Raw genomic sequence first — 12,543 nt, forward strand, 5'->3', positions numbered from 1 at the left:
TCTAATTTAACTCGCTCGTTTTTGTAACTGTGGGGTCTTTCATCATCTTAGGTAAGGTGCTTAAAAGGTGTTTGAATGAAAAAAAATACACACAGCAATATTACTTACGTCAGTTTATAAGTTGTAAGTAGACACTTTATTTGAGAATTCCAAATAATTAAAACATCAGATTTTTATAATGCTAGATGAACAATCTTATTCTAACCGGTACATTTATTATCTTTTTCATTTTTATTTTTTTACATTTTATCCTCTGTGAAATTGAGATATATCTTTAGTCAGTAGTTCTCATTATTGGTGTGAGCCAGCTATGAGAAATCACTGGCACCTTTGTAGGTGGAGTGAAAGCACCAGCATCATAATGTCTTAAGATTTAATGAAATATGGTATAGTTATTTTGGCCTGTTCTGCCACTGTATCATAAGATGATTTGGGGCTTTTGTAATGTGTAAAAGACAGACTAAAAACGTCCTTAATGTTGGTGTTGGGAAATATAAGTTGAAATAGTTACGTTACTTTTCTTTATCATGTAATAGTTCCAGAGTTATCCAGCTCCACAGATCACAGGACTGTGAGATCCTTCCAGGAAGGGCCCTGGTCCTGTTTATTCTCTACCTCTAGTTAATGGCAGTGGCTTTATAATAGGTAAAAGATGTTAATGGCTAAAAGATGGCAGTATTTATTTCAACTCTAGCTGATTAATTTCAGTGAGCATCCTCTGCCTATGTGGATAGGCAGTGGCACAATCCTCCCTTCATGATATCTTGCTGGGAATACTTGGCAGAGGATAATGCTGGGTAGATCCTTGGTCTGATATCTCTAGGAGACTATACAATGACAATGAGTCTGAATGTGTTGTGACTTCTTTTTATTTCATATATCAATTAAAAAAATTAACACTTATCATCTTTATCCACAGGAGTGAAACCTCGGTCTGGCTGGGCTATTGATCCCTTTGGACACTCACCAACAATGGCTTATCTTCTAAACCGTGCTGGACTTTCTCACATGCTTATCCAGAGAGTTCATTATGCAATTAAAAAACACTTTGCACTGCATAAAACATTGGAGTTTTTTTGGAGACAGAATTGGGGTATGTAGGGTTTGATGAAAGGTGATCCCATTTGGCCTAGATACTATTTCACAAGGGTTATGAACTCATGCCACTGTGGGTTTTGTTCACTGTCAGTCTTGAAAAATCAGGTGACCTAAAGATAGTCACTCTCGTAATTATTTTTCCCATGTGCCTGTGTCAAGATTCTTTTAAGTAATAATGCAGATATTTATAGAGCATAGGAGAATCTTTTTATGTCTAAAGAAAGTAGATAAATATAAGGAGTTAGTATTTTGCCAATAATGCTTTCACTTGCTTCTGTTTTAGAAAGCACGTTTTATCACAAATTTGAACATGCATTAGAACTGATATCCAGTCATGTATCTTATATTCAGCCAGTGTTCCTTCCTTCTGTCTCTCGTCTCTACATCTTGTAAGAATTGCTTTTTAAAGCCTTAATCCTGTCCTCCTAAAACAGCCCTAATGTCAAAATACCACCTGTCTTCACAGTGTGTTCTGTGGCCACGCAGGCATTCTAAGGATATACTTGTGCAGCTCTTTATTAGGAGAGAGGAGAAAAGATCTAGGCCTCTTGGGAGGCCTTTGCCTTTCTCAACCCCTATTTAATTCAGACCACCTTATTTTCTATTTATTTATCGAGCCTTTATTATGGGCCATGTATTATGTTACCTCTGCTTTATATTCATTCTCATTTAATCTTTTTAATATTATTCTTTTTTTATGGTGAAGCAATGGAGGCTTAGATATGAGAAGCCATTTGCCAAAAGTCATATAGGTCATGCATAGAGAGCAGAGATTTGAATGTAGTTCTGTGTAGTTCCTGAAGCCCAGGCTCCTAACCTCTGTCATTGTGTTCTCAGTAAACTTTCATCTGAAAGAAATATTTTGTTTATAAAACAGTGTTTGAGAAATTACTGCATTACATTATACTTGTTTTCTTGTGTAATCTAGACCCCTTAAGTGTTTCAGAAAAATCATTTGTAAATTTAGACAGTAACTTTCTTATATGTACTCCTGTTTTTTTCAGTAAGGAAAGCATTAGCTATACAGTTTCTTAATTCTAGAAAATTAAACCTGTAGGGAAAACAAGAACTTGTAGGGGATTGCATTCCATATAGTTTGATCAAATGCTAAGGAGCATATTAATTTGAAAAACAAAGAATTTGAAGAAGCCCTACTTAAACAATTGCCCATAAATATCAGTTAGTATGAAATTATTGAGTACTTTTATGTATTTCAGTATTGTGCTAGGAAGAAATGTTGAAAACATCCTTGCTTATAGGGAAATTCCAGTCTAATTTGATAAAATACAGATACAGCCAAATGTAGCAGATAAAATTAAGTATGCAAATTAGCTGCAAAAGAGTAGCGCATAAGGAGAATTAGTGGGGTATGGAATATGTCCTTATCCATAGGAGAGAAGAGTTTTGGGACTTGTGACAACCTTTTGTGGTGACTATATGCTCATAGCAAGCATTAGTGACCAGCATCTACAGTGTCACAGTTGTGAATATGATTCAGTGAAACAGCTGACAGCACTGAAGTACATAGATTTTAATAGTTTTAAATTTGGAAAATAACAGTTAACTAAATTGATAAAACTGGAATATTTTAGGATTACCTGATAAATTTGAACATGTTGCTTTTTAAAAAATGTTTTTGAATTAAGTTGAGCTTGTTCATGTGTTCGAGTTCTTAATGAAGCAGTTATTTTCACTTATTAAAAATGTAAATTTTTTTGTCTTTCTGTTACGTAAGCAGTACATACTCATTGCTGAAAATTGGAAATCCATACATAAATAAAGGGCGGGGGCTATTTAAAAGCTCAGGATCATATTCGCAAAGATAGATTTTAACTACTAGGTAGGTCCTCCAGTCTCACTTGTTGGTAGGCTTCTCACCTCTCCAGGCCAGTGGTATCAACATGTGATAACATTGTAGTTTTAATTAATTCTGCATCAGGAATCAGTGCTCATTTTCCATATCTTATTCGTTTTGTTTTTATTTTTGTTTCGCTTTTTGAAAATTACTTTTTCTTTTCCTGTGCTTCTTTGTTGGTGAAAAGTCCCATTGACTGACTCATTCTTGGTAAACATGGGGTGAGACTGTAGATTCTCCTGGGTTGCACATCCTCTCCTCACCATAAGAGGAAATTTTCTCCAAGAGTGAATTTCTCCAGTGTTTTTATAAGTCTATGCTCCACACTTCCTTTGTTCTTCCGTCCCTTTTTTACTCCGTTCTTCTCACCCAGCCTCTGCAGCTAATATCATGGTATATCTCTCAGTGAATTCTGTTACCTGAATTGGGAACAGTTACGGCAGGAACTGGCAGCCAGGGATGGACATAGTTTTGGATGAGCCAGCTGTAACTTTTACTGCTGCTCAGTTTGTATCCCTCCTGGTCAGCTGGCGCTGGTTCATGCTGGGGCTTTCCTGTCTCTGCTATGCTTAGATAGAAGAGGTAGATAGAGACTGAGATGTGTGAGTATCTTCCTTCAGACAGGTGGCCATTAAATACCGCTGGGGTATATGTACTGGAAGTTAAAGGGGCTGCTGATTTAGCATAGAGCTAAATCAGCATTACTTTGTGTAAAGTAATGACATTTTGAATATTTTTTGGGAAAACAGATTTTATAAATGCAGGTTTGTGTGTTGGCTCTTTATTTTAGATCTGGGATCTGTCACAGATATTTTATGCCACATGATGCCCTTCTACAGCTATGACATCCCTCACACTTGTGGACCTGATCCTAAAATATGCTGCCAGTTTGATTTTAAACGTCTTCCTGGAGGCAGATTTGGTTGTCCCTGGGGAGTCCCCCCAGAAACAATACATCCTGGAAATGTCCAAAGCAGGTATGAAAATGCGTATTTCATAAGACAACATCTTGAATAAAGTAGCCACTCAGCTGCTAGTTACTGAAGGGTTGAACAAATGGGCTTTATTAGCCAACATTATCCTTGTTTGAAGTATTCATTCAAACCAGATCTAAAGCAACTTAAAAATGCCAGAGCCTTGACTATGCCGGTTATGTGTTACATTTTAATGGAAAGTGAACAATACTAGATCAATATACAATGGATAACCTATAATACACTATTATTGCCATCTCCTTTGCCCTCATTATAAAAGCCTTCTACTGTGTTTGATTGATTTCATATACTTTTGTTGAATAAAACTTCTGGTCCCTATTGTACAAATTGGTAAGAAAAGCAATTCAACTGCAAAAACACATTTATTGAAATGGAGCACATAAAGAATGTAATTATCTGTTCCCTTAATAACAATTTCAATAATAGTGAATGCTTCCCAGCTCTGGTGTATACACATCTTTGCATCATTCTGATGTTTTTGACTTACAGTAAACTTTAATTAGGAATATTTATACTTAAATACATTTAAATAAAAATCAAAGGTATGAATCATATCTTTAGAAGAAAATTGTGCTAATGATGGAAGCATCTCATTAAACCAACTTACATGTAGTTTCTAATATTGGTACTTTTAAAGTTTAATTTCTTCACTTAAAAATTAGTAGTGTATTAAAATGAAACATTGTGGTGTAATATAAAAACACTAAACTCTGCTAGGAAAATAATGTAGCCCATTAAATAAATTAAATAAATTTATTTTTGCACTATTAAATCAGTTTATTTTCAAAAGAGAAGTCACTTAAAAAAAAGTATGTGAGGAAGAAGGTGAAATGAGATCTTTTTACCTTCAATGAGTCCTTAGAATCACAAAGATTTTCTTTGTGAGCCTCTCACTGTGGCAGACATGAAGGTGTTTTAGCATGGCAGCCTTCTTAAAGTCATGGAGCCCTTCTATCAAAATGTGACTTTAATAGTTATTTAGAAAAACTGCCCAAGGTTAGGGATTGACTTGATTTCATTTTCTTGGTTCCTACAGCCATGAGAACCACTGAGGAATTCTGAACAACCTGCTTTCTAGCTAGGGTTGGGCTAAGTAGGCATAAGAGAATAAGCCAGTATATTGTGTGGCGGAAGGTGTAATAAAAAGGAAGGGTTGAGTGTGGGGGCACCCTGGCCTGTGTAGGTGGGCAAATAGCTGTTTATATTTACAGGTATTTACACTACTCTCTGCTCAGGTGACCAGGGATGGGGAAGTTCTTAAAAGTGAACAAGATGTTTCAGTTGGGGAGTCCCAGTGCATTCATAGTATTGTGAGCCCTTTGTTCTTTTTTTGTGGGGTGCTACTGAGACTACCTGAGGCACATTATTGAGGAAAAAAAGGCTTTTTTATAATCCTTTTGCTATGTCATCTAACCTTTCAACAATTGCCCCTCAGGATGATACCTTGTGCTCATTTAGTTCCAGTGGTTTTGAAAGTGATTTCCAGGCACCTGGGGGCATACTGTTGAATGAGTCTATATAATACTTAGAGATTTTTTCTTTTTAAACTTCTTGGCCGGGCGCAGTGGCCCATGCCTGTAATCCTAGCACTTTGGGAGGCCGAGGCAGGCGGATTTTCTGAGCTCAGGAGTTTGAGACCAGCCTGGGCAACATGGTAAAACCCCATTTCTATGGCGGCGTGTGCCTGTAATCCCAGCTACTCAGGAGGCTGAGGTAGGAGAACTAATAGAACCTGGGAGGCAGAGCTTGCAGTGAGCCGAGATCTCTCCACTGCACTCCAGCCTGGGTGACGGAGTGAGACTTCGTCTCTAAGATAAACAAACAAACTTCTTACAAGTATTGAAATGTTAACTCAACTGGTTACCTTAGATCCATATATCACCTTCTTTTTGACCTGATGATGAATTGAGATCAAACACAGGCATTCCAGCTCATTGGCCCCTTTCAAGCTCCCCACTTTTTTTGAGACAGGTTCTCTTTCTGTCACCCAGGCTGAAGTACAATAACACAATAGCTCACTGGAGCCTCCATCACCTGGGCTCATGCAATTCTCCCACCTCAGCCTCCTAAGTAACTGGGACCACAGGTACATGCCACAATGCTCGACTAATTGTTTTAAAAAATTTTGTAGTGACGAGGTCTCCCTGTGTTGCCCAGGATGGTCTTGAACTCCTGGGGTCAAATGATCCTCCTGCCTCGCCCTCCCAAAGTGCTGGGATTACAGGTATGAGCCACCATGCCTAGCCCTGTTCAATTTGTTAACGTCCCAAAGAAAATGAAATTTAACCGTAATGTACAGATGGCATCTTTTGATATGTCCAGCTCAGCAGGTTCTTCTACTTTGCAAGTAAAGAAATATCATTCTTTGTCAAGTTCATTTTTGGTCAAGTACTATATATTTTAAGTTGGCTTTTTCTATTGACCGTCACGTGATTTGATGTTTTGGGGATTTTATTTTTCTTGGTTACAGTTAAGTTGACATTTCTTACCTGGTAAAATAAATCAGGAGCAAATTGCATCTGTATGTTTTCAAATGTGATGTTGGGTCAATTGATTTGTTATTGGTTCCATATATTTACCATATTACCATTTACCAATTACCATTGGACCATATATTTAGTGAGTGTCTTCTTCCTGCCAGGCGTTACAGGCTGGTTACTTGGCTTTCCCAGTGTTGACACTTTCTGGACAGGCTTGAGAGTTAGGATAGATGTGAAGTGTTAAAGGCATGCCATTAACGTTTGTGATTTCTTTTCTTTATATGTGCTTTACACATATGTATACAAGATACTCTATATCTAATAGTAAACCCTTTTTTATGCTGGCTGCCTAGGAAATCTAGTTGGAGCTCAATTATATCTTATATCTATGATTTATATATTTGATTATTTTTACTCATTTTTTTTTGGTAGCCTTCTTTCTATGTGGTTAATCTCATTCTTCATGTGTTTTTTATCGTAAGTAACCTAAAAGTGTTTTGGCAAAAGTGGAATGTTAGTAAATTACTAGTAAAGATAAAGTAATGTGCTAATGTCAGAAAACTAAGCATTATATGTTACATAAGGACGCTGTGGTTATATTTTACTCACCAAGGTATTATGTTACTGCTAAAATTTTATATTTGCAAAGCAATTTCAGAGATTACAAATGTAAAAAGGACCATATGAGATTTAAATTTAGTTAAATGTTTATAATTTTTATAAAATGCTTCATTCCGTCATTGGTGTTCTTTGAGATACTTTCATAAGTTTTTATATTGTGAATTAGAATTTACTTTTGGATGATCCTTGAAGTGAAAATTATAAAAATACTTGTCGTTTAATCACTGATTTCTTAAGCTTTGTCTTTGTAAATATTGTGAACTGCTTTGGGTTCATCCACTTGTATAATTTCATTTTCACAAGCCCTTTGTCTTAGTTTGTATTCTCAGACTTTCTTAAATGATGCCCTAATTCAGTGATTTCCAAAGGACATTCTGCAGAATACTATAATAGAATATGAAATATAAAAGCTATTCCATGAAGCTATTGGTTAGAGTCCAGAGAAGTAGAAACCAAAATAGCTAATTCAACTCCTAATCCTTATCTGATGGTCAGTATTGAAAAGGACACTGTGACAAATACTCAGATTATTGGTGGCAGGTGACAAGTGTGTGGATTTTTTTTTCTTTAGAAGAGGAAATATGACTCTATAAAATGTTACAGATTAACATTTATTCCCTTTTGGTTTTGTTCAAAGTACACTTTTTTCTATGTTTAATCAGATAATTTTAGATTAGAGAAAGGAATACTAAGACAAAGCAAACTTCAAAGTCTGTATATGTGGGAAGTCCTTATTGTCTTACTAGATAAATCATTTTAACACCTGGGCTATCTGGTATTCAATCTCTGTGGCTGGGCTTTAGGAAGTCATTGGTACCCCACTTATTATATGCCAAGTTGGTACATGACCATATTTCTCCAAAGATAATCCATTGGAAACCTATGAGTTTTTCCTTCTGATAAGAATTTATGAATATTTTTAAAGGATAATGAAAATTAGTATGATAGTTTTAAAAAAATCTGTCTTTAAATTATACTAACCTTGCAGATAGATAAAATATACAATTTCTTTTAATAAAATGTACTTTTGAATTTGGTTATTTCCTTTTTAATCAATTGTCACATTCACTTTTTCTTAGTCAAATTCATATTTTCTGTTTTTTGTGTTTGTTTTTTTTGTAGGGCTCGGATGCTACTAGATCAGTACCGAAAGAAGTCAAAGCTTTTTCGTACCAAAGTTCTCCTGGCTCCACTAGGAGATGATTTCCGCTACTGTGAATACACGGAATGGGATTTACAGTTTAAGAATTATCAGCAGCTTTTTGATTATATGAATTCTCAGTCCAAGTTTAAAGTTAAGGTAAGGAGAAAATATTTATGATTCCGTATTTGAAATTGAACCTTTATTATTAAATGAGACTATAAACAGAAATCCTTAGCTTCTTTGTCCTACATCACAGTGCTTCTTAGAATATATAATTCTTGTGTAAAATATAATCCATTAGGAAGAAAATTATTATATGCTATAGTTCCATATCTAAAGTTGTCCCGTTCCTAACACTCCTTGAGGATTAAAGAGGAATTTACTTTTATGTGATTGAAAATATGTACCTACCAAGTTGTGATATTTAGTCTTCAGGGACGTACTGTTTTTATTGTGCTTGTTTTGTTTTGTTTTGTTTTTTTACCAACATTGAAAGTCTGTTATTTCTCTCTGACAGCTGCATCCTTGTGATTTAGTAGCATGACCGGCAGATGCAGATGAACATGTCATGAATTTTGCAAACAAATGTCCTATGTCCAGAGAATACACTAACATTTTTTTTTAAGTGAGAAGACTTCTAAAATTAATCGTTTGCCTATGGTTCTTACTCTTTTTTTTTTCTTATGGAAAATTTAAAATGTACTGTAAAGTTCTGAAAATAGCAAAAATTGTTCCCCTTCTCCCCATATCCATGGCTCAGCTGCAGCATTCTTCAACTCAAGACCACTCTTGTTTCAGCCATGCCCCACTGCTGTCTCACTCCTCCCCATAGGATTATATTGAAGCCAATCTCAGGTTTCATATAGTTTCACCTATAAATATTTCAGTATGTATCTCTAAATTATAAAAGTTCTGTTTAAAAATATAACGATAATACCATTATCACACCTAAAAAACTAACAATAATTTCATGATACGTATCTGGGCAGATTCAAATTTTCCTCATCTCATAAAAAACAGTTCTTTTAACACATGCTTTGTTTGAGTCAAAATTCAAGCAATAATCATATATTGCATTTGATCAAGTTTTTAATTACAAAATTGATTTTTTATTGATACATAATTGTATATATTTATGGGACACCTATGAATTTTGATACATGGGGAGAATGTATAATGATCAAATCAGGGTATTTAGGATATCTACCACTTCAAACTTTTATCATTTGTTTGTGTTGGGACAACAGGCTTTTAAAGTCTTTTTTTTTTTTTTCTTTTTAAATGTGTCTTAGAGACTCTACATAAGAAGATTAATTATTCAGCATGTTTATTATTTCACATATTGACATGTAAAAGTAGAACATCTGTGAAAATACTATAGAAAGGAAGTGATATTACTGTTTAGGGAATTTGAAAGCTGATGGTGAACTATAGTTTAGTAAGAATTCAAGTTTATTAAATAAACCTAAGTAATATCAAATAGATAAATAAACCTAATAAAATATCAAGTTTATTCAGGATTGTTACAGCTGAATTTTTATCAGATTATGAACTTGGATCCTAGGGGTATGTTTAAATTATCCGTGTATTTTCCTGAGAGATGATGCTCATACATGAATATGTGATCAGAGGAGGGGATATATATATGAGTATCTTATCTGTAATTACATCTTACTAGGAAGTGATTTTGGTTCATAGAAGCATCTGGTCTCCTGTCTGACTGAAAAAATTAGACCCTGATTTTAGTATTCTACCTATTTCATCCTTTGCCTACTAGAACAGTTTTTTAAAAGTCATTTAAAAAATTGAAGTGCCACATACATAGAAGAAGTGGACAAACCATAAGTGTGCATAGAATTTTGCAAGTTTAGAAGTCTCCATGTAACCATCATCCAGATTAAGGCTTAGAACTTTTATTGTCCCTCAGATCTCTTTCCAGTCATCACCAACTGCCGCAAAAGCAACCACTACTTTCACATCTGTCACCATGATTACTGTTGCCTGTTCTTGAATTTTATACGATGGGGACCATACACATGTACTTTGTGTCTGGCTTTTTCTTTTCACATTATGTTTGCGAGAGTCATCCATTCTGTTGCAGGTAGCAGTAGTTCATTCCTTTTTAGTACTGTATAGTATCTCTAGTATTCATTTTTTGATGAATATACCACAGTTTATTCATTGTATTCTTATTGGGTATTTGGGATTGTTCCCAGTTTTTGTCTATCACAAATAAGTCTGCTTTGAATATTTTGTCCATGTTTTGGTTACTTGTTATGAGTTTACATGGGTATAAAATGGGATGTAATTTTTTGGCCATTGAGTATGCACATGTTCAGCTTTAGTATATATTGCCAAACTGTTCCAAAATAGATGCATCAATTGTGTTGTACAAGAGGTTTGGTTGTTCCACACCCTTTCTCAGTTTGTATTGTCAGGATTTTTGTTTTCCATTTTTATCCTTTTGATAGATGGGATGGTTTTATTTTTTATTTCTCCTGTGGTTAATGAGGTTGAGTCTCTTTTCATATGTTTATTGCCATTTGAGTATCCTCTTTTGTGAAGTACCTATTTAAGTCTTTTGATGATTTTTTAATTAAATCGGGGTTGTCTTTTTCTTACTGTATATAGCTCTTTGGTACATTTTGAATTCTATCTTTTTTCATATAAAAGTTATGCAAATGTTGTCTCCTACTATGTAGCCTGCATTTTCACGTTCTCATGCTGTCTTTTGATGAACAGAAATTTTTAATTTTAATTAATCAAATATAACTATTTTTCTTTATGTTTAGAACTTCTTCTGTTTGAAAAATTTTTGTTTATCATTTGGTTGTGAAGCTACATTCTTATGAAGCTATCCTCTAGAAGCTTAATTGTCTTGCCTTCAACATTTAGGTCTGTAATCTATTTGAAATGGATTGCTGTGAATTGTGTGAGGGTAGGGATCAAGATACATTTTGGCTTATATAGATATCCAGCACCATTTATTGAAAAGACCATACTTTCTTCCACAGCACCACAGTGTCATCTTTGTCATTAATCATGAATGAGACTGCATTTGTGTGTGGGTCTGTGTCTACATTCTCTATTCACTTTTATTGGTCTGTTTGACTCATCTCACACTGTCTTAATTATTAACACTACAGTTTTATAATAGGTTTTAATATCTGATAGTAAAAGTCTTCCAGTTTGTTCTCCTTCCCAAAATTGCATTGGTTACTGTTAGTCCTTTGTAATTCTACATGGGTGTAGGTCATCTTTTAAATTTCTACCAAAAAAAAAAAAAAAATTGAAGGGGATTTTGAGTGGGATTGCATTGAATCTTTGGTTTGATTTGAGCACAAATAACTACAATTATTGGGCCATGTAATCGATGAACGTGGTGTATTTTGTGTATTAATGCAATTGATTTTTGCATTTTAGCCTTGTATCCAGTAACTTTGTTAAATTTATTTATTATTTTTAGTTATTTGTGGATTCTTTATGGATTTCCTATATATGAGTAATGGCATATTTATGTCTTCCTTTCCAAAGCTTTAAATCTTTCCGTCTACTTTCTTACCATGTACAATGGCTGTGTCCTCTAGTATAATGTTGAGTAGGCGTAGTGAAAGCAGACATAATTTTCTAAGAGAGAAAACATTCGTTAGTCATAATGTTTGCTGTAGAATTTTGTAGATTCCCTTTATCAGATTATGGAATTTTCCTTATATTCCTCATTTACAGAGTGTTTTTTCATGACCAGATACTAAATTTTATTATTTTCTTCTTCTAGGACATTGCTTTTTGTTAGGCCTTTATGTCTTGTGCAATGATTGAACCAGTACCCCAAGATGAAAATTTGGTAGAGTATAGGGTCCACCTTAATGCATTTTCTTTCTCTCCAACATTTTTATCCCTTAAGTTCTGGCTGCTTTAGTTCTTTAATGTCTTCAAAGCTTTTTCTTTCTATAGTTTATCTAGTTATATCTGTTTCTTGTGGGATACTTAAAGTTACTTTGTCTGAACTGGAAGCATAAATTTATTATTTTCTTTTAATGAACTGGAGAACAAAAGTAAATAACTGAGTTCAGATGGCTGAAAAATTGACATGGAATAGCCAAGACAGTCATTTTGCCATTTGATCATCATTTAACAATTTTTGTAATTTTTCTTATGTGTTGTCCTGATAGAATTCTTACATTTAAGATTAAAGTTGTTGCCTTTTAATGTAAAAACCATGTGAATATTTTTATTTGGTTATTCTTAAAGGTGTCCTAAATATTTACTTTTTATGAGCTACCAAGAGACTTTCTAGAGAAATTTACTTTAAATAATTACTTTAAAAAATACTCTAGCACAGGTACTGAG

The 12,543-nt window shown here is 34.3% G+C and overlaps 1 protein-coding gene across 1 annotated transcript in view; it reads left to right on the forward strand.

Annotated features, from left to right (window-relative positions):
* The window catches only part of MAN2A1 (mannosidase alpha class 2A member 1), a 184,949-nt gene that overhangs the window by 81,057 nt on the left and 91,349 nt on the right, over window positions 1–12,543 (forward strand). Inside the window, exons 6-8 of the mRNA XM_003826756.5 lie at window positions 920–1,093; window positions 3,744–3,930; window positions 8,172–8,349. Coding sequence (XP_003826804.2) covers window positions 920–1,093; window positions 3,744–3,930; window positions 8,172–8,349 — 539 coding nt within the window. The remainder of the gene's footprint in view (window positions 1–919; window positions 1,094–3,743; window positions 3,931–8,171; window positions 8,350–12,543) is intronic.

This window comes from Pan paniscus, chromosome 4 (assembly GCF_029289425.2).
Source record: "Pan paniscus chromosome 4, NHGRI_mPanPan1-v2.0_pri, whole genome shotgun sequence".
In the NCBI taxonomy this organism is placed as follows: domain Eukaryota; kingdom Metazoa; phylum Chordata; class Mammalia; order Primates; family Hominidae; genus Pan; species Pan paniscus.